The 22,819-nt window shown below is 55.8% G+C and overlaps 1 protein-coding gene across 1 annotated transcript in view; it reads left to right on the top strand.

Moving 5' to 3' along the window:
- The window catches only part of LOC122371227 (RING finger protein 17-like), a 42,509-nt gene extending 35,535 nt beyond the window's left edge, over positions 1-6,974 (top strand). Inside the window, exons 23-31 of the mRNA XM_043347380.1 lie at positions 400-640; positions 846-1,173; positions 1,885-2,036; positions 2,708-2,848; positions 3,311-3,427; positions 3,768-4,134; positions 4,686-4,815; positions 5,169-5,334; positions 6,096-6,974. Of these exons, the coding sequence (XP_043203315.1) occupies positions 400-640; positions 846-1,173; positions 1,885-2,036; positions 2,708-2,848; positions 3,311-3,427; positions 3,768-4,134; positions 4,686-4,815; positions 5,169-5,334; positions 6,096-6,233 (1,780 nt within the window). The 3' untranslated portion in view covers positions 6,234-6,974. The remainder of the gene's footprint in view (positions 1-399; positions 641-845; positions 1,174-1,884; positions 2,037-2,707; positions 2,849-3,310; positions 3,428-3,767; positions 4,135-4,685; positions 4,816-5,168; positions 5,335-6,095) is intronic.
- The last annotated feature ends 15,845 nt before the right edge of the window (positions 6,975-22,819 follow it).

Here is a 22,819-nt window from a genome sequence, read left to right on the forward strand (position 1 = left end):
TCTAGGGGTCAGGGACTGGCCTTCAGCAATAGCCGGTGGGTGGCGCTAACAGCTGGGGACCAGGGACTAACCCAGGGACCGGCCCAGGGGTCAGGGGCTGGCCTTCAGCAAAAGCCGGTGGGTGTCGCGCCGCGGTCAGAGACGGACGGTGGGCGTCGGACGGACACCGCAGTTGGGGACCTGCGCGGCGCGCTGTGAACAAACTGAATCTAGGCGCTCGTACAGGGCGGCACTAAGATTATGGCTGCGTGTCATACGAGTTATACACACCCGCCCGTTTGCTGTGATCTGTGACCTCTGACTTGTAACCTTTCTGAGCTGTGTCCGCTGACCTGTGACCTCTGAGTTGGGGGCGATTACGACCCTCCTCTAACCTGTGCCCTCCCGCCCGCCGGTCAGGTCCGCCAATCTGTGCGACCCGCTCGGCGCCGCCGCCGCGGAGGAGGCGGGCGGTCTGGCGGCCTCGCTGCAGCCGGCCGTGCGCGGCACCCGTCCACCGGGCGCCGACGGCGAGCTGTCTGCCGACGGCGAGCTGTCCAGCGAGCTGGACGGAGCGGCGGCGGAGACGGGAGCCGGCTCGCGCGCCTCGGACGGCACGCTGGGAGCCGAGGAGCCGGCCACGCCCTGTGAGGAGGATCAGGTGAGGACGGAGTGGCCGGGAGAGGGGGCAGGGGACCAGAGGGGACGGACGGGCGAGAGAGGAGGACGGGGGCCAGAGGGGACGGAGGGGACCGCTGGACCGACACCGTCCCGGCCTGTGCCACAGCAGATCGCGCTGGGCTGACACCGTCCCCTGTCGTCACCAGGAGATCCCGCTGAGCTGACACCGTCCCCTGTCTCCACAGGAGATTCCGCTGGGCGCCGACTGGGCCACGCTGCGCGCCGCCGCGGCCGCCGCCGCCGCTGCGGCCTCGTCGGCGGCGGGCTCGTCAGTGGCGGCGGCGGAGGCGTCGGCGGCCCCGGCGCCGGCCGAGGGGTGCGTGACGCCGCCCGGCGAGCCGGGCCGACTGGAGATGAGCATGCTGGCGGCCGAGGAGGCGGCCGAGCTTGTGCAGCAGCGCTCGGCAGAGGAGGACTGGCTGCCGGCCGTGGTGCCCAGCGAGACGCGACTGCGCGCCATCCCCACACACGTCACCATGGCCGGCTCCATCTACCTGCACACATACCCGAGAGGTGGGTGTAACTGCTGACCTACTTACCCGCGAGGTGGGTGTATTACTGTACCTCACAGTTCACACATACCCGCTAGGTGGGTGTATTACTGTACTTCACACATACCCGCGAGGTGGGTGTATTACTGTACCTGCACACCTACCCGCGAGGTGGGTGTATTACTGTACCTGCACACCTACCCGCGAGGTGGGTGTATTACTCTACTTCACACATACCTGCGAGGTGCAGGTGTAACTGTACTTCACACATACCCGCGAGGTGGGTGTATTACTGTACTTAACACATACCCGCGCGGTGGGTATTACTGCTGACCTCTTACCCGCGTGGTCAGGGTAATTGTACTTCTTACAAGACACACCCGCGCGGTGGGTGTACTTACTACTTTCACTTTTACCCACGAGGCGGGTGTGCGCTGTACTCACACCCACGTAGTGCAATGTACACCGTGCTTGCACACCTACCCGCTCGGTGGGTCTCACTGTACGCCGTCCGTACACTTCTACACCCGCGGTAGGTGTAGGAGGTGGGCTGGGCTGAGTTTTTGGACACGTGGGCTAAGCGATTCTGATAGCGTTTTTTGAGTGATGTTTTGTTGCGTTGCCGCTGAAATAGGGATGTAAGTTAGTGGCGATCATGGTTCGGGTAGTGTTTTCGAGTGTGTTATTATCTCCGGTTGGTGTTATCTTACACAACGCCACCGGGTATCCTCAGGCAAGGAGACGTTGGATGTGATAAAGCAGGCGCTGAAGACGCAGTTTGAGGGCTCCCAGCCGCGGCCCTGCGACAGCTACTGGTTTGACGGGCAGCCGTGCATCGCCAAATACTACCTGGACGAGGGCTGGTACCGCGCCCGGGTACTGCAGGTACGGCCCCAGGGGTGCAGTGCAGAGGTACGGCACCTGGGCGAGGGCTGGACAGTGGCTGAGGTACAGCTTCTACACTAGCACCGTGTGCCGTTTGTACCGTACCTATACCGTTTACTGTCTGTACTATCTGTACCTTGTAGCGTCTGTACCTTGTACAGTCTGTACCGTGTACCTTTTGTATTGTACAGCCCACCGCTAAAGTAATGTAGGGTTTTACCAATCTCAACGGTTGGCTTTGACTGGCGATTGTTTAATGCGGAGTGATCGAAAAGAAGATGTCAATAGCTAAAGTTGCAGCTGCAAGGGTGACGATACATATAAGCTACATTCAAAGTTTCATGGTAGTCTGGCTAATCGTTCCTAAGCTTCAGAAGCAGAACATACCAATGACTGAAACCCCACATTACTTCTGCTGTGGACTGTACCTGTAACCTGAACTGTCGTTACCTGTACCATGTACCGTACCTATACCGTGAACCGCCCGTACCGCCAGGTGCACAAGGAAAAGGTGGCGGTACAGTTTGTGCCGTACCTGTACTATGTACCGTGTACTTTACCGTGTACCGTCTGTACTGTGTATCATGTACCGTCGGTACCATCAGGTACACAAGGAGAAGGGGACGGTGCAGTTTGTACCGTACCTGTACATGTACCGTTTGTACCTCCAGGTACACAAGGAGAAGGTGACGGTGCAGTTTGTCGACTACGGTAACACAGACCGCGTCAGTCCGACTGAGCTGCGCAAAAACATCATCATGGAGTACGTGCCGATCCAGGCGCTGCTCTGCGAGCTGCACAACATCGTGCCGGTGAGTGCGCCGGCCGCGACCGGCTGTACTGTCCCTCCACATCTTGCCTTGCCCTGTCCTGTGCCCTCAGCCCTTTTCTACCGTCCCTGTGGTCTCCGCCCTGCACTCCATTTCCCCCTACGTCTGCGCTCCCCTGACGTGCCTGTCCTGCGCTGTCCAGTCTTCCCCTGCAATCCTGTCCTCCTTGCGCTGTCGACCTGCTGTCCCTCGCTCTGCTCTGCCACACCAGGACCTAGTGTGACCTCTGACTGACCAGATATATGACGGACAAGTGACCACCCACCGCAGCTGTTGTGTTCTTGTTGATCACAGATCACAGCCGCCGCTGTTATTGTTTGTGTTGTTGACCAGTGACTCCCGCTGCAGCTGTTGCTGCTGTTACTGCTACTGTTGTTGACCAGACCCCCCCCCGCGGCAGCTGTTGTGTTGTTGACCGGTCCTCCCCCCCCCCCCCCGTCGCAGCTGGCCGAGGACGGCAACTACTCAGTGAAGGCGCTCAACTTCATCCACTCCCAGATCGTGGAGCGCGAGTGTCACGTGGAGATCCACCACTTCAACGCCGACTCACGACGCTTCTTGGTTAGTATCCGGGCCGCGTGGGAGCGGAGGGGGGAATACGGACGACAGCACTGACAGCACCCGGCACCCGCCGCCTCCTTGTGGGTGGCCGCCGCCCCGGGGTGAGGGGAGGGGGCAATACCACCACAGCGCCGACTCGCGACGCTTCCTGGTGAGTTTAAACGTTCCTGTCTCTTCGTCACGATTTCAGTCCCGCCGCATATGCTCGGCAGTAAAGTTGTAACTCAGGGTGTTGATGTATTGTGTCGTGGCCGTTTCCTAGGCAACCGTCTGACCCTTCCGCTCCGCCATCTGACCCCTCCTGTCCTGCGCCTGACGACCCACCTCTCCGCTCTGGCAGGTGTCGATCCGTTTAGCGCAGAGCGGCCTGGACATCAGCGAGCTGCTGGTCAAGATGGGTGACGCGCGCTACATGACAGACGCCGAGCTGTCGGCGGCGGCGGCCGGCGCCTCGGGCCCGCTGTTGGACGTGCTGCTGCACCGCTCGCCCTACCCGCGGCTGGCGCTGCCGGCCGGCGTGCTGGTGCCCGTCACCGTGGCGGCGCTGCTCAGCCCGGCGCGCCTGCTCGTGCAGCCGCAGCGCGTGGCCGGAGAGCCGAGCCCCCAGCTGCGACTGCTGGCCCAGCACCTGACAGAGATCGACCAGCTGGCCGACCGGATGGCGGACGAGGCCGGCGCGCAGCCGCCGCTCGGCGACCCCTGCGTCGGTGAGGGGCGGGGACACTGAGGGAGACGGGTGCCAGTCGCAGCCGCCGCTGGGCGACCCCTGCGTCGGTGAGGGACAGGAACACGGGGAGACGGGAGAAGGGGAGCCGGGTACCAGTCCCACCCGGCCCTGGGCGACCCTTGCGTCGGTGAGAGACGGGGGATAGGGGAAGACTGGTTGGTGCCAGTCGCAGCCGGTCCTTGGCCATGACTTGCGTTGGTGAGGGAGTGGCCGTCTGTACCTGGCGGAGATATTCGTCTGGCTGTCCCAGCCGTCGGTCTCTTTAAATGCGCGGCACCGTCCCTTAACCCCATTCAATATGTCAGGCTCTCCGTGTCTGTCGCTGTACTCTGCCGATAACGCCTGGTACCGGGCTGTCATTACCATATGTCTGTCTGTGTGTCAGGCTCTCCGTGTCTGTCGCTGTACTCTGCCGATAACGCCTGGTACTGTCTGTCTGTCTGTCTGTCAGGCTCTCCGTGTTTGTCGCTGTACTCTGCCGATAACGCCTGGTACCGGGCCGTCATTACCATATGTCTGTCTGTGTGTCAGGCTCTCCGTGTCTGTCGCTGTACTCGGCCGATAACGCCTGGTACCGGGCTGTCATCACCGCGCTGGAGAAGGACCGGGCCACAGTACAGTACGTCGACTGGGGCAACAACGAGACCGTCAGCGTGTCCAGGTCAGTGGAGACGCGTCGCACGCACATACCCCGTGGCCTGTATGTCGGAAAATTTCAGTTACACTTATCGAGCGCCAATAAAGAAATTGCTTTCGCCTATTGTCCTACCGCTTTGCAGGCCACGGAGCGCGCGCCGCCCGACTCTGTATTGTTGCTGGAATTCGCCGCGGCATGTGTCGTAGATTGTCACCGAATGCTGCCGACTGTGGGCGGTGTAACGCTGGTTGACTGCAGGGCGCTGGTCTTAAGTCATTATCTGTGTCTGCCTGTCTTTATTTGACCGTGCCGCGTCGCCCGTATCTGACGGTATCTTACCGTCTGTACGGCTCGTATCTGACCGTCCCTCCGTGCAGTCTGCGGGAGATACCGGCGGCGCTGCGCACCCTGCCGGCCTGGACGCTGCTGGTGGAGCTGTGCCGCCTGGCGCCCGCCGACGCTTCCGGGTGGTCGCCGGAGGCCTTCAGTGCCATGCAGGAGTGCCTCTTCAACCCAGACGTACAGCTCTGGGTGCGCGTCAAGGTAATGCGGTGACGAGAGCGCGCCGGGAGAGGAGAAATAAATACGTTCTTATTCAATATAGGCTGCACATAGGATTATGTATGTCGAGATGCAGCCACTTCAACCTAGGCTGATGAATTTTGTTCCGTTTTGGGCCGATGAATATTGCTCAGTTTTGACAAGTGTTGTTGGTTGCCGTGACCGTAAGTTTGATTATCACTGAATTCTCTTTGGATTGATCTGGAGGGGGCACCGGTCCCTGCAGTGCCCCCGCTCGCTGGACCGCCTTCTTCGCCTGGCCCTTTTACGTGACGGTTTTTACTCGCGACAGACCTTCACTGAGGTGTGCGGCCCATGTCCAATGTCCATGTGTCCTTGTGTCCTTGACTCTTCGTCCTTGTGTTACACCCCGTGACCGTGTATCCCGTCAAGTGACCGTCTGACCCTTCCTCTGGGACCGTGTACCCCTCCCCCTGTGACCGTGTGCCCGCCCGCAGCAGAGTCTGCGGGAGCCTCCGTCTGACCCTCCCTCTGTGACCCGCCCTGTGACCGTGTGCCCGCCCTGTGACCGTGTGACCCGCCCTTTGACCGTGTGCCCCTCCCTGTGACCGTGTGCTCCTCCCTGTGACCGTGTGCCCGCTCGCCCGCCCGCAGCAGAGTCTGCGGGTGCCGCCGTCTGACCCTCCCTGTGACTGTGTGCCCCTCCCTGTGACTGTGTGCCCCTCCCTGTGACCGTGTGCTCCTCCCTGTGACCGTGTGCCCGCTCGCCCGCCCGCCCGCAGCAGAGTCTGCGGGAGCCGCCGCTTGTCGAGTTGGTTGTGTTCGACGACCCGGCGGCCGCCGAGGTGAAGACCCGCCTCGCCTACCAGTCGGTGGTGGACCGCGGCCTGGTGAAACTGGCCACCCCCACCCACCGCTAGGAGCGCGCTGCCGGGGGAGGGGGGCAGCACCGCGCTGCGGCCTGGTGAAACTGACCACCCCCACCCACCGCTAGCCGCTGCCGGAGGGGACGGCAGTGTTCCGAGGCTGCCCGTCAGTGGAGGGAGCCCACAGGCCGTCAGTGAGGGTATCTCGCTGACGACCCTGGCCGTCAGTGAGGAGTATCTCGCAGACCCTGGCCGTCAGTGAGGGGTATCTCGCTGACCCTGGCCGTCAGTGAGGAGGTGGTGAGCGAGTGAACAGACCCTCGGCTGCCACTGAGAGACACAGTCCACAGCGGTGGCCGGGGCCGGGACCAACAGGATCAAACTGAACGCCGCGGACGTGTTGTCGCTTAATCCGGAGTGTCGTTCCGTCGTCGTTACGCCCGGCCGGTGGGCAATGGTACAACGGCCTGTCGTAGTGCCTTTGCGCCAGCTGTGCGCGGTCGGCCCGCCTTTGCGCTAGCTGTGCGCGGTCGGCCCGCCTCTGCGCCAGCTGCGCGCGGCTCTACGCTACTCTGCGCCAGCTGTGCGTGGTTGGCCCGCCTCTGCGCCAGCGGTGCGCGGTCGGCCCGCCTCTGCGCCAGCTGTGCGCGGTTGGCCCGCCTCTGCGCCAGTTATGCACGTTTGGTCCGTTATGGCTGTGTTTAGAGTGTTTTCCCAGTGACAGTTTGACCTAATGTTTCAGCGACAAACTGCGGATCTTGTTCAGTTGAGAAGAGAAATACATTTCTATTATTATTTCATTTTTTTCCGGTGCATGTAATCTCACGATTGTACAATGTTTGTATGGGAGAGTGGGGCAGAGCGGCCACCTAACGCTTCTTACGATGCCGACGCTTGTTTTTTTGAACTTGGAAAAAAAACTTGGAAGGATTCTTTCTATACCAATGTGTTCCCTATTAAGTTGCCTTTTAATTGCGTTTCATTTCAAAGGCGTTCACATAAGGGAGATATTGTCAACACTTCAAACCTATGCATTTTGGCCACTGCCCCATGGCCTGGGGTAAGGCGAACACCGCCGACTTCTGAAGTCCCGATATGAAAACAGAATAGTTACCTCATGTACATTCGTGTAGGGTATTTGATGGTGACAAGATTTAACCCGCGCCTTGCTGGTGGCCTGAGTGGCGTCGTCCCCGACTGCGTCACCAGGTGTGGGGTAGGTTCCCACTTCAGCCGTAGCCTGGTGGGGGGTGAATAGAACGGCGGGAGTAGCAGGCTCTCTCTCCTATAACCCTCACCCCTTTGGGGAGCAATTTGCCCCCCCCCCTGTGGTTTTTCCTAAATAGCAAGAAAATGGCGGCGCACAGCGCCGCCAAACTTTCAGTACCTTCCCGGGCATCAATTTGACACCTTCACACAAAATTTCAAGTCTTAGGTCACCTTAGATCGGGAGTTATTGAGGTCAAACTGAAGTCATGTTCGAGCAAAAAATGAGCAAAAAACATGAAATCTTGAAACGCTCACGAACACTACAGCTACCAAGCAGTTTCAAAGTTCTTTATTTGGTTATGTAGAGAAAACACGATGCTACAAAACTGCGATCAAGTTTTTTTCGAATTTTGAAAGAACCGGAATATATGTGATAGTCCCTGTGCTCTTATATCTACATATTAAATTTTAGATCGACACATTTTTTGGTCAACTTATAGCGAAAAAACTTCAAAATTGATGACGTCAAATTTTTTAATTCAATTTTTTAGCAATTCTAGACCACGTAGCGCAAAAAAGACCACCATTGAACATCCCGTGACGAGCTGCATCGAATCGACACCCATTTTATGCAAAAATCTCAACTTTGAAATTTGACCTAATTTGACCTTGACCTGACTTTCGCCAAAACAAACTAAACTGGCCCCAAAGGCTGCGTGACCCACATAATTGCATTTGACATATAAAATGGGCCATAAAACATGCATCACATGATATTTTCATATTGTGACCCTCAGTGACCTGACCTCCATGTGACCTCACCCGGTACCTATCCTGGTACCTATATAGAATAAGATTAATATTTTGCTATTTTACCACTCTGGGTACTTCTACTAACTACTTACAAGAGTACAGATTATAAGTGTACCAAACATGAATGGATAGCAGCCACTGCTGGGTGGTCCGTCTTACCCCGCGTTTTTTCTTGTCGGAGATTTTGACATGTTCCCCTATGTGAGAAGCAGTATAGCTACCACATAGATATCTTTACTTTGAAATTTATTATTTGCACATATCAAAAGAGGAAGGATTGGGCATTCAGAAATACTATAAAAAAAAATATGAGTTACGAGAGCAGTGTAGCAAGATGTGCGGCCTCAAGCCTTAGCTGGTCCGTATTACCCCACCTTCCCTTATGTAATTGAGAGGTCGCAAAATTGACCTAACCTTAGGTCAGCGATATCGAAATTCCGAGATAAACATTTTGTATATACTGTTACTCTCATCAATCGCTGTAAGTTTCAAGACGATCGTTCATTCGGTGTAGCAATGACGAGGATTCTAAACTGTCTGAGGTGAGGTCACTTGACCTGACCTGGTGACCTGACCTTAAGCGACCTGGGTCTGAAATTTCTACAACATTTGCGGAAAAGATAAATGAACAGGTGTGACAAAAACCGCAATGGTGTGTTGCTATATATTGTTCATATAAACACAGGACAAAGACTTAAACTAATGATAATGCAGTTGCACACTTTCGACCACGCGAGAGCGTCCGTCGCTGACCGGCGCTCGTCCAGCTCTCCCCCGGCCGGGCCACGGCCAGTCGGCGTCACCTTGCCCACGTGACCGCCGCGGTGCAGGTCGGCCGCCGGCCTCTCCAGCGTCAGTTCATACGACACTACATCCCTCGGGCCTGCGCTGGTTAAAAGATAAAAACTCATCCGATCCGTCATGACGAGAGAAGCACAGTTCCGGTAAAACTTTGCTGGAAATGCTCTGTTTTAGAAGTTATTATTAAAGTAGTTTTCAGCAAAACTTATTCAGGCTTGGGAGGCTTAACCGTTGACTTAAGTCAAAACGAAGGTGCCATGGCAAAACAGCTTTAAAAGGCGATTGAATGCATCATTCTGCGCCGCTGCAGGGTGAACAGTTCCGGAGTTATATCCCAATCTATTCAAAAACGCTGGGGGAGGGAGTATCGCGGGGCATAGGCGTAGGAACAGGGGGGGGGGGCAGGTAGGCAAGTGCCCACCCACTTTTCGAGGTGGGGGGGCCAACCATGTGTTTTGGCCCACCCACTTTTTACTCGAGGCCCCTCGTCTCGATTTGAGAGGACGTCGTCACCTTCCAGAATAAACAAACTCGGTAAAAATGAGTTCCACGAATCCCCACGCACGAACTCCAAGGGGCCGTCATGGATCCAAGGAGGCGCTCTGTTCATACTTGTCAGTCGAAGCCCCTGAGACTGATGGCCTTAGAGGCCCTAGTGGATCTGAGGACGCCCCAATATCCACATTGGTCTGGGAAGGCCCCTGACACTGGCGGTCTGGGAGGCCCCTCTATCCACACTAGTCAGAGGTTTGAGACTGGTGGTCTGGGAGGCCCCTCCATCCACACTAGTCAGAATAGGCCCCTGACACTGGCGGTCTAGCCGAGGCCCCTACCCTCACTAGTCAGAGGAGGCCCCTCTATCCTCAATAGTCAGAAGAGGCCCCTGAGACTGATGGTCTGGGAGGCCTATCCATCTACACTGTAGTCAGAGGAGGCCCCTAAGACTGATGACCCGAGAGGCCCTTATAATCACACCAGGCAGAAGAGGCCCATGATACTGATGGGCTGAGAGGCCCTTCTATTCATACTGGCCACAGGAGACCGCCCCAAAACTTTCGGTCTGGGAGGTCCCTCAATCCCGCACCAGTCAGAGACTCAGAAGAGTCCCCTGAGACTGATGGCCTGGGAAGCCCTTATATTCACACTAGGCAGAGGAGGCCCCTGAGACTGATGGTCTGAGAGGCCCTCATATTCACACCAGTCAGAAGAGGCCCCCGAGGCTGATGGCTGTGAGGCCCTTCTGTTCATATAACTGGCCACTGGAGGCCCCTGAAACCGGTGGTCTGGGAGGGCCCTCTATCCACACTAGTCAGAAGAGGCCCCTGAGACCGATGGTCTGAGAGGCTCTTATATTCATACTGGCCACAAGAGGCCCCTGAGACTGATAGTCAGAGAGGTCCACTCATAATGAATCTGAGGGGGCCCTCTATCCACATTTACACTTTTCTAGGGAGGCCCCCGAGACTGATGGTCTGAGAGGCCCTTTTATTTATACTGTCCACAGGAGCCCCCTGAGATTAATGGTCTGAGAGGCTGATGAAATGGATGGCTGTGATGAGCACCGTTATAAATACTTTGTAATACGAGAAGTAGTAGCCTTTGCTCATATTAATGTTCAAATAATGCACAAAATTGGATATATTAAAATGATACTGATATTTCGCCTTGCGGCATCGAAGCCCCTGAGACTGATGGCCTGAGAGGCCCTAGTGGATCTGAGGAGATCCCAATATCCACATTAGTCTGGGGAGGCCCCTGACACTGGCGGTCTGGGAGGCCCCTCTATCCACACTAGAGGGAGTATGGCCCCTCTATCCACACTAGAGTACTCTGATGATGCCGCAAGGCGAAATATCAGTATCATTTCACTATATCCAATTTTGTGCATTATTTGAACATTAATATGAGCAAAGGCTACTACTTCTCGTATTACAAAGTCTGAGAGGCTCTTCTATTTATACTAACCAGAGGAGGCCCCTAGGATTGATGGTCTAACAGACCCTTCTATTTATACTAGCCAGAGGAGGCCCATGAGACTGATGGTCTGAGAGGCCCTTCTATTCAAACTAGGCACATGACTCATGAGGCCCCTGAGAATGATAGTCCGAAGAGCTATGCGGCGGCAACTGGCCGTGGCCATATTTCGGCTCGGTAGGGCCCCACAGAGCTCATGAGAGCACCTCAAGGGCTCCTAAGTAGACACGCTTATCCCCATAAGGGTGCCACGCCGGCTTCTGAAGGCTCCTTGTAGGCATCTAAGGGCCCTTTCCGGCCTCTAACGGCTCCACCCGCCTGTGATGGCTCCACACCAGTGTTTATGAGCGCCACACAGCGGCGCCTTTGAGGGTCATACTAGTGTCTCTTAGGGCCCTATATCGGTGGCTCTGGGGGCCCCACACCGGTGCCTCTGTGGGCCACCACACCTGTGCATCTCAAGGCTCTATAGGTACATTTGAAGGACCCACACCGACACCTCTGAGGGCCCCACACCAGTATCTCGGAGCTCTGAATGCCCCACACCGGTGACTCTGAGGACTCACCGGCTCCTGAGAGCACCATGTTGATGTCTAACGGCTCCACAAGGCCACTGAAGGCATCACACAAGCTCTCACTGAGCTACCATGTCCATGTACGGGCCTCTGAGGGATTTAAGCCAGCGCATTAATAGCTCCACACCAGCAATTGTAAGGGCTTCACACTGAAGTATCTGAGGGTTCCACATCGGTGTCTCTAAGGCCACATACCGGCATCTCTGAGGGCCCCATACCGGTGTCTCCAAGGGTCCACATCTGGCGGGCACCCATCAGCGACTGAAGGTCCCACACTGTCGACTCCGAGAGCCCCATCTGCGTCTGGGAGCACCATGCCGTCTCTAAGAACCACAGCGACTCCTCCGTACGAAAGATGGGCGTCTGCATGCCAAAGGGGAGCGGTTCTGAGACAGCAGGGCACCTACGCACAATAGAGGGACGCCTATGAAGCCCATAGGGGCGCCTCAATGCGAAAGAGGGGCGCCTCTGAGGCCTACATACATGGGCGTCCACATGCCATAGAGGTCTGCAAATTGCAATTGATCAATGCCATGGGGTGCATTCATAAGAAACAGGGGCGCCGGCATGGCAAAGAGAGGCGCTTTCAAGTGTCCATAAAAGAGAGACGCCTATGATAAGCGCACATTGTATGCAACAACGGGGCGACTGTGAGACATATAGGGATGTCTCTGATGACTATACATACATACTAGGGTGCTTATATGCCAAAGAGGGCGCCTATGAAGCTAATGGGGGCACCTGGGAAACGAGTAAGACATTTGTGTAAGGGTTTTCAGGGGTCGTGCGCCGTTTGCGGCAAATAGATTCTAAAAAAAAAATCGGAGGGGGAATAAGTTTTTAAAATGGTGCGGACTTTCCGCACTGTTCGCTTAAGCGGTTACGTCCCTGGGTACATCTGCCCGATCTCAGAAGCTAGCTTTGGAGGTCATACTTGAAAGCAGCCAGCAGGACAGGGGCGGATCCAGGAAAACTCCAAGGGGAGGGTCATGAATCGAAGTGGTGCCCCTACCTATACCCAAAATTAAAAACTCAACGGATTTCGTCCACTTCATTTTGGTGGTGCCCCCATTTTCAGTTTTTTCTTCTTTTTATTTTTTATTTTTAGTCAGTATCTTAACTCTTAGCCACAACCACAAATACCAATTGTAAGCAAGTATATATGAATGTGCTATGTGTATATATGTTGTGGACGCTGAGTAGTGAGTACTTACCAGGAACGTTATCAGGTAAGCAAATCGTTGTCAGTCCGACGAACTTGACCCTGGCGTCTAAAGGGTCTGTCCTTGACACTTCAGGCTTGTCAGGGGCACCAAAGTCCTTCCAGGGACACCACAAACCTGTCAGGGGCACCTACGGCCTTGTAGGGGCGCCACAGGCCCGCCAGGGGCACCACAGGCCTGCCAGGAAGCAGGGGCACCACAGGTCTAGCAAGTATACACGACAGGCCTGTCAGGGGCACAACGGGCCTGTTGGGCCCATGAGCACCCCTAGGGGCAGGGGCACCACAGCCCTTCCAGGGGCACCGCAGGCCTGTGAGGGGCACCAGCGGCCTAGCAGGGGCACCAGTCAACACAGGCCTGCCAGGGGCACCACAGACCTGCCAGGGGCACCAGAGGCCTGCCAGGAGCACCACCGACCTCGCAGGGGTAACTTTGGCCTGTCAGGGCCCAGGGGCACCACGGGCCTGTCGAGAGGCACTTCAGGCTTTTCAGGGGCACCATAGTCCTCTCCGGGCGCAGGGGTAGCAGGGGCACCAGAGGCCTGCCAGGGGCACTACAGGCCTAGCAAGGGCACCACTGGTCTATCAGGGGCACCACGAGCCTGTCATAGCCAGGCATCTCAGGCTTGTCAAGGCCCAGGGGCGCCACAGACCTGCCAGGGGCACCACAGACCTGCCAGGGGCACCAGAGGTCTGCCAGGGGCACCACCGGCCTCGCAGGGGCACCTTGGGCCTGTCAGGGGCACCACGGGCCTGCCGAGGGGCACTTCAGACTTTTCAGGGGCACCAGTCCTCTCCGGGCGCAGGGGTACCAGCGGCCTAGCAAGGGCACCAGAGGCCTGCCAGGGGCACCAGCGGCCTAGCAAGGGCACCAGAGGCCTGCCAGGGGCACCACAGGCCTAACAAGGGCACCACGGGTCTGTCAGGGGCACCTCAGGCTTGTCAGGGCCCAGGGACACCACAGTCCTTCCAAGGGCACCGCAAGCCTGTCAGGGGCACCAGAGGCCTGCCAGGGGCACCACAGGCCTAGCAAGGGCACCACAGGCCTGCCATGGACACCACAGGCCTGCCAGGGGCACCACCGGCCTTGCAGGGGCGCCTCAGGCCTGTCAGGGGCACCACGTGCCTGCCGGGGACACTTCAGGCTTGTCAGGGGCGTTACAGTCCTGTCAGGGCCCAGGGGCACCAGGCCCGTGGTGTCCCTGCTAGGCCTGTGGTGCCCCTGGCGGTCCTGTGGTGCCCCTGTCAGGGCTGTGATACCCCTGATAGGCCGGTTGTGCCCCTGGCAGGTCTTTGGGCCCCCAGGCCTCAAGGGGGGGGGGCCATGACCCATGTGACCCCCCCCCCCCCCTTGGATCCGCCACTGCAGCAGGACGAGGCAAAAGTTGGAGGCCCCTGAAAATAGGAGGCCCCCTGGAAAAGGAGGCCCCTTGACAGGGTGGCCCACCCACTTTTCATGACGTTCCTACGCCCGTGTCGCGGGGAGCGCCAGTATCGTGGTAGGGGGGAGGAGGGACGGAATGTGACCTTCGGGCTTCGGTGACGTGATATTTCACCTGACCTAAAAAAAAAAGCTGGAATGCTTTCTGCAAAATTTTGGATGTTGTCTATCGCCCCTCGCTGCTGCGTAACCCAGGAGCCGAGTAAGACGGGATACAATAAACCTGGACTTTTTGTGCTATTTGTTACCCCATCAAATATTTTCACAGCGTGAATAACATCGGCCCGCCGTGCTGTGCCGTAGTGTGCGGTTATACTGGCCCGCCGTGCTGTGCCGTGGTGTGCAGTCTGACCCGCTGTCCTGTGCCGTGGTGTGTGCGGTTATACTGGCCCGCTATCCTGTGCCGTGCTGTGCAGTCTGGCCCGCTGTCCTGTGCCGTGGTGTGTGCGGTCATTCTGTTCGGCTGACGCCGCTGGAAGGCACCAGGCACCTCCGTTCCTGTCGGCCATCACCACACCGCCACACCACCGCTTATCCCCCCCCCTCCCCCCGACAGGGGCGGGGTGACACGCCCGGCCTCCATCAGCGCTGCTGCCGACAAGAGGCGCGCGATATCTCCTCCGCGGCGCTGTTTCTCCGAAATATATCCCCCATTTGTCTGGTGCCGTCGTTTGGCCGCCGGCCCAGACCCCCCCCCCCCCCGCTCAGTGTAGGGGTCAGATGGGCGTCCCGGCGCGGAGGCCGTGTCCTGTCCCCCCCGCCCCCCTCCCCACCGGAACTGAGGGACGCGGCAGTCCGGACCGCAGTACCGCAGTAGAGGTGCCGCTCCCCGGCCCATGAGACCAGCCCGCAGTGGTGCCCGGCGACAGGACCGGGCCGGCTGACTGTGACACGTCCGGAACACAAATCCCCGCACCGCCGCGCCGTCACAGCGGTGCTGAAACCGCTCCATGACGAATTCATCGCGGCCAGACGTGCAGCGCGGCTCGGCGCTGATCCGCGGCGTCCGCCACCGCCGACCGGTCGGCCCGTCTGCGGCCCGTGGGGGCGGCGCCCGGCTGAAATATGCACCTCGCCGTGACTGCGGCACGCCGCAGCGGCCCGTGTGCCAGCCCCCCGGCCGGCCGAGACGGCGGCGCACTCGGGCCCGGAGCTCAGAACGGCCGGAAATAATTAATGGAGCGGCCGGCGCGAGATGACCTGGTCAGAGGCGGCAGCGGCGCCCGGCCGGCGCGACCGACTCGTCATCGCACCGGATGACGTCATCACGCCCAGACAGGGTGTCTCAGTCTGTCAGCGGCACACTGACAGTGCACAGGCACTGTGATCTGATGGACAAATGGGGATGGTAGAGGTGATTGGAAAATGGAATGCCAGTGAACAGTTCAGTTGATCTGCTAATGACCTATTCACTGGTCCTATGGATGACAGCGTAATATCTCATTATCGTCGTTAGGCTCTTAGGTCGTTAGGTTCTTTTCAATGATGTGGTAGATTTAGGTATGGTTTGTTGGGGTTTCGCTCGCTTGTAATTGTACTCTCCTTTTCAATAGACCCTCTATGAGAACTGAAAGTGATCTGACCTTACGAAACCAGCTTTTGCTGGTTGGCATTGCGAATGAAAAAAAAAAACTGCGGTCGCTGAGCTGCACAGTGCACACTAATATGGCCTGTGCTCAGCTCTTCTGACATCGAGACGGGCGGCAGAAGGCCTTCGCCGGACGCCGAACGGCGCAGGACGTGTCCTGAAAGTTAGACTGGCCCGCAACACACTCGCGCTCGGCGGGTCAGTCTAGCTTACAGTGAACGAGCGTCGGACTACGCCTGAACCGAGACTGAACAAAGCTACGAACTACATCAAATACAGCAACGAATGCATCAAAAATTCAGCTGGCATAAAAAATGACGCACAGAAGTCAGAACGCGGTCTCTACACACAAATAGACCTATGCTTCAGCCAATGGCCTGGCCGGTTTACTTGGCATGTCGTGTGAACGGTGTATGTTTGAAGGTAGTGAATGGCCTGCTTTTTTACCTTGTTTATCAATGGGTATTGCATGTTGGTGATGCTGTTGAATGAACATAGGTTTCCCTACTGGTGCTACTGCTGCTGCTGCTGCTGTTGTCTGGCCCATGTACTTCGCTATGCAGGGTTTTCTCGTCAATGCTCTTTACCCCGGGGTGTTAGGTAATAGGTACAGCCCGGGATTAGTCGGTAGCCACACTGCACTCTACGGCAGTGGGCCAGTGAGTGGCCGCCGGCCGACGCTTGTACTACTCGCTGAGACGGATAATCAGCCTCACTTCGTTAGGATCTGTAGCCCCTTAATTACAGCCTCCCAGATAGTGCGTTAGGGAGACAGCTCCGAAATTTACAGCAGCGGCAAGACTTCGCCGGCCGCCGAGCGGCGCAGCATGTGTCCTGAATGTTAGACTGACCCGCAGCACACTGGAGCTCGGCGGGTCAGTCTAACTTACAGTGAGCAGACGCCGAACCGGAATGCGTTGATTGGGCGGGCTACCGAGATTGTTCCAGCGTAAACCGATTACTGTTACACAATTGCTGGCTTTTACATCGCTGATCGCCCCCCTCAGAAAAGGTGGTGTTTGCTGCTGAGGTTTGAGTGGACAGTGCCAAAATCCCCAGACGCGGGCCGCCGTATCGCAGCTCCGTATCTGGTGTGCCTGTATAGTGTATACCTACTATTGTAGGTGCCGATCGTGATTTGGGTCTTTTTTTGTTATTAGACAAGTCATCTATGGTGATAAGAAACAATTTTGAACCACTAGAAGAGCATTTAAAACAAAATTACAACGCTTAACTCTAGTTTCTGAAACTAGCATCACTATTTTCCATTTCCAGCTTTCGGACCATTTTCGAACAAATCCATGTGCTTCGGACAGATTTCGGAGAAAAGGAGCCATGATTTTGGAAATTGGACGGACATAAGACAAGCCTTTTCTGAAACTGGCGCCTCTGGGGACTAACACCGCTACCCCCGTCACTTTACACCATGCCGCCTCGTCGGGTGGAGATACTGCGCCTGGAGCAGAGTTCAGCCGCTTACACGGCCAGTAGCGGCGGAACACCTTCAAATAAGGGGGGGGGGGCACTGCCGACTTTTGATCCCATTCTTTCCATGCAGCGCCCATAGGGCTAATGTTAAAAAGCCAAAATCAAAGGGGGGCACGGTGCCCCGGTGCCCTCCCCGTACCGCCACCTATGTACACGGTACACGGAGCAGCTACCGGGATAACTAAGCAACCAGTCTTTCCGTAGATAAAACGACACTTTGAAATTCGATGAAAGCAACGTCATCCAAAGCTTCAGCAATAATCAAAACAATAGGTATACAATTTGTAAGTACCATAACGACGTCATGGATCCAATTAAGGTGCAAAAGAGAAAACTAAAAATGCTAACGGCCCCTTTTTACATTTTCAAGAAAGGTGGTGGCTGATCATCTAATGGCAGTTCATGTCATGTGACAACTAGGCCTCTCGACACTGTTATACCCAAAGCGCGGCAGTTTTATAGGTAGTGGTGCAGCACCACTTTTATCCCACCGTCGACAGTGGTGCAGTGACAGTTTTATGCCACCGACGACAGTGGTGCAGTGACAGTTTTATGCCACCGTCGACAGTGGTGCAGTGACAGTTTTATGCCACCGTCGACAGTGGTGCAGTGACAGTTTTATGCCACCGTCGACAGTGGTGCAGTGACAGTTTTATGCCACCGACGACAGTGGTGCAGTGACAGTTTTATGCCACCGACGACAGCGGTGCTGCTGAGGGACGTGACTTCTGACCGACCTGACCCGCCGACGGCGCCGCTCAGCTCGGCCCGCCTCGCCGCGGACAGCGCCGCTCAACTCGACCCGCCCCGCCGCGGACAGCGCCGCTCAGCTCGACCCGATCCGCCCCGCGGACAGCGCCGCTCAGCTCGCCCCGCCCCGCCCCGGACAGCGCCGATCAGCTCGACCCGCCCCGCCGCGGACAGCGCCGCTCAGCTGCGCCAGGGCCGGGACTCGGCACTACCGCCCCGCGCCGAGAATGGATGGCCGCGCAGAGAGCTGCTCCAGCGGGGCCGGCTGTGTCTGATTTCAGAACGGATTTAGACATAGGCTGAGGCAGATTGAACCGTGTCTTATCTGGTAAGCAAACATCACCCACAATCCAGTTAGTTAATAGCTAATTCATCATTTATTTAAACGTAATATCTTAAAACATATACACATTAATATGTCGGCCACAATCTTGCTTAGAAAGGAACAAAGTTGCTTCATTCTATTTATTCTGGTGCAGACCTGTGACCGAAATATCAATAATTTATCAGATTTATGCGGTGTGAGTGCCGTTGTCTGTCGATCTGTCAGTCGATGTCAGTAGGTCAGTCGCTCTGTTTTTGGCTTGTCTGCCAGTCGACTCGTCTGTCAGTCTGTCTGTTGGTCCGTTATCTCTTAGTGTCAATCGATCTGTCAGTATAGGTCGGTCGGTCTGTCGGTTCCTTAGTCAGTCACTAAGTCAGTCGCTCTATCAGTCTCTCAGTCAGTCACACAGTCAGTCACTCAGTCAGTCACTCAGTCAGTCTCTCCCGGACCGGACCGGTGGCGGCCGCGCACAGTCGGCCGGTCACACTGCCGCCGGTCGTTAGTGGTTACGGTATATCGGTCAGAGCTGGTCGATCGGTGACGGGTGCCGCCGCCGCCGGAGGATCCATCAGTCGCGCCCCGCCGCACACCGACAGCCGAGCGACTCTCACGGCGCTCGGTAGGTGTGTGTGGGGGGGGGGGTCTGCGCGAGCTCCACCGCGGACCAGGGTGGCACACCGACGCACAAGCTTGCGTGCTTTATTATTGGCAGGAATGATACCTTACGTCGTGATCAAACAGAAAAGTATATCAGTCTGGTGTTATTTCATGCCCTAGCCCAGTCACACAAAATTGATGCAGATCCAGAACCGACACAAGGCAATTTTCCTTCTATTCCCTCGAAGTGGCCGTAGTCCGAGCCATATACCTTCCAACAGCCGACGGTGCTTTGTCCCGGACTCTCGTCTCGTTAATTACGTCCGGGCCATCTCCACAGCACGGTCCGTTTAGCTCCGAACCCCTCGGCGTCTCGGCCGGCCTTTTATCGGGCCACACGGCGCATTTCTGCCGGCTCGCGCCGACACGGCGGCACTTGTCCTCGTGTTCTGCCACCATCCCCACCGCTGACAACCACTGATTGGTGTCTGACTCGCAACTGAGCTGAACAACCGAATGGCCTGAGAAAAACACTTGAAAACTGGTCTGCAATCCGGCGAGAGCCCTATTCCTTGCACAATGCACACTAGGCATTGTAATTCTTAAAAGGCACCGTAAAACTTTACGTCCAATGTCTTGGCCTCGCATGAGCAATATTTCTTGCACAATGTGCCAATTGTAATAATGCATTGCACATCCAGAATCGTTTCGATATCTATCGTCGCACTCAGTCTATTCCATCAAATTGTTTATTCTACTTAATCGTCAGTTTAAAATTCGCTCACCTTGACAACAACAAGTAAAAGTTTATCGTTTTCATCGAATTAGCACTTTTACCATTTAATGCCAGCACGGTGGAGATGACGGGTGGGTCAATATGAGATTTGGAATATTGGAGTATCGCACCTCCTTATGTTACGATCTCCGAGTGAAGTGAGTGATGACATCGATAGCATACTACATAGCCTCCGTGCTACTCTGGGCTTTGTCGAAATAATAACACCGTCACACGGTGAGACGATGGGTGTACTCCTACGTGCGAGCACTCACCACACAATAAATGTACATTTTCTCTCAGCGTTTATGTATGGTACGATTGCGGCGAATCGATGCTATTATGCAGCAGACCCAGCCAGCCTTCCCAAATGGGGCCCATATGGGCCGAAAGTGGGGCATCTGGGCTTAAGTGGGCATGGGCTACATGTGGGCTATTATCTGGGCTAAATCTGGGTCCCATATGGGCTGAGCCCCAGCAAACATGCCCACATGGGTCCCATATGGGGTGAACATGGGCTAGATGGGCCCACGTGGGACATGGGCTACAGATGGGCTACCCACATGGGCCCCATATGGGATAAAAATGGGCCAGGTGGGCAAAACGCATGTGGGCTGGAGATGGGCATCCCATGTGGGTCCCATATGGGGTGAACATGGGCCAGATGGGCCCACGTGGGACATGGGCTACAGGTGGGCTACCCATATGGGCCCCATAGGGGATAAAAATGGGCCAGGTGGGCCAAACGCATGTGGGCTGGAGATGGGCATCCCATGTGGGTCCCATATGGGGTGAACATGGGCCAGATGGGCTCACGTGGGACATGGGCTACAGATGGGCAACCCATATGGGCCCCATATGGGATAAAAATGGGCCAGGTGGGCCAAACGCATGTGGGCTGGAGATGGGCATCCCATGTGGGTCCCATATGGGGTAAACATGGGCAAGATGGGCCCAGTGGGACATGGGCTACAGATGGGCTACCCATATGGGCCCCATATGAGATAAAAATGGGCCAGGTGGGCCAAACGCATGTGGGCTGGAGATGGGCATCCCATGTGGGTCCCAGATGGGCCCACGTGGGACATGGGCTACAGATGGGCTACCCATATGGGCCCCATAAGGGATAAAAATGAGCCAGGTGGGCCAAACGCATGTGGGCTGGAGATGGGCATCCCATGTGGGTCCCATATGCGGTGAACATGGGCCAGATGGGCCCACGTGGGAGTTGGGACATGGGCTACAGATGGGCTATCCATATGGCCCCATATGGGATAAAACTGGGCCAGGTGGGCCAAACGCATGTGGGCTGGAGATGGGCATCCCATGTGAGTCCCATATGGGGTGAACATGGGCCAGATGGGCTCACGTGGGACATGGGCTACAGATGGGCATATGGGCCCATATGGGATAAAAATGGGCCAGGTGGGCCAAACGCATGTGGGCTGGAGATGGGCATCCTATGTGGGTCCCATATGGGGTAAACATGGGCCAGATGGGCCCAGTGGGACATGGGCTACAGATGGGCTACCCATATGGGCCCCATACGGGATAAAAATGGGCCAGGTGGGCCAATCGCATGTGGGCTGGAGATGGATATCCCATGTGGGTCCCATATGGGGTAAACATGGGCCAAATGGGCTCACGTGGGACATGGGCTACAGATGCGGGATATATATGGGCCCCATATATATCCCGCGCCCTGGTGGGGTCTGTTTATAACGCGACCTGGTGGGGGGGGGGGCTATTTTTTGCCCCCCCTCGTATCTCCGAAACTACTGGACGGATCCGCAAAATTCAAAAGGCGTTCGAAAGGCCTGTCAAATTTGTCGAGGGAAACCAAATTTCATTGACCTCGGGGTCACCGATGACGTCACAGGTCAGGTCAAAGATGAAATGTTTCACCGTTCACGGGTCATCTAGGGAATGCGCTATAACACCGAAGAAAACGCATTTTGTCGAGAATCAGCGATAGGGCGTCAGTTGCCTAGTACATATATTACTATAAGAGGTCACTGACATTACCAGGTCAGGTCACAGGTCAGGTCACCAAGGGTCACAGGTCAGGTCACATGAATCTAACTTACTAAGGTTGTGCGATGCATGTTTTATGGCCAATTTTTCATTTCCAACTCAATGGTGTTGGTTATAAGACTATCAGGTACGGCTTAGGTCACTTTCTGGTGGAGGTCAGTACAAGGTCAGGTCAAAAAAGGTCAAATTTCAAAGTTGATATTTTTGCATAAAATGGGTATTGATTCGAGTCTAATGGTGGTCTTTGTTTTGCGTTACGAGGTCTAGAATTGCTAAAAATTGAGTTTGAAAATTTGACGTCATCAATTTTGAACAGTTTTTTCGCTGTAACTTGGCCAAAAAAAGAGGTATCGATCTCAAATTTGGTATGTAGATAGAAGGCGGTAAGGACTATCACATATATTCCGGTTTTTTCGAAATTCAAAAAACGTTTTGGATTTTTCGGCTATTATAATCAAAAAATCTATTTTTTGATTTTTGGGGGTCAAAATCCAAAAATTTTAAAAATCCGAGATAGCAGTTTTGTAGCCCTGTCAATTCTACAGCTTTTATGTCTTTATCGTTTTTCTGTATTTGCAAAGCTATAGGCCTGACAGCTCTTCCCGCGAAACCCTTTTTTGGGTCGAAAACGGCAGAACATGACGTCACTCTGACGTCATTTCCGGCCAACCTATCATAGCCTTTGGAAAAATTTTTGGTCACAATGTGTAAAATTGATGTCCGGGAGGGTACTGAAAGTTTGGTGACGATCGGCGCAGCGGTTCTGGAGATATATCGAAAAGTCTGGAGGGGGGGGCAAAAAATAGCCCCCCCACCAGGGCGCGGGATATGGGATAAAAATGGGCCAGGTGGGCCAAACGCATGTGGGCTGGAGATGGGCATCCCATGTGGGTCCCATATGGGGTGAACATGGGCCAGATGGGCCCACGTGGGACATAAGCTACAGATGGGCTACCCATATGGGCCCCATATGGGAAAATGGGCCAGGTGGGCCAAACGCATGTGGGCTGGAGATGGGCATCCCATGTGGGTCCCATATGGGGTGAAC

Source organism: Amphibalanus amphitrite, unplaced genomic scaffold (assembly GCF_019059575.1).
Source record: "Amphibalanus amphitrite isolate SeventyFive unplaced genomic scaffold, NRLGWU_Aamphi_draft 001217F_arrow, whole genome shotgun sequence".
NCBI lineage: Eukaryota > Metazoa > Arthropoda > Thecostraca > Balanomorpha > Balanidae > Amphibalanus > Amphibalanus amphitrite.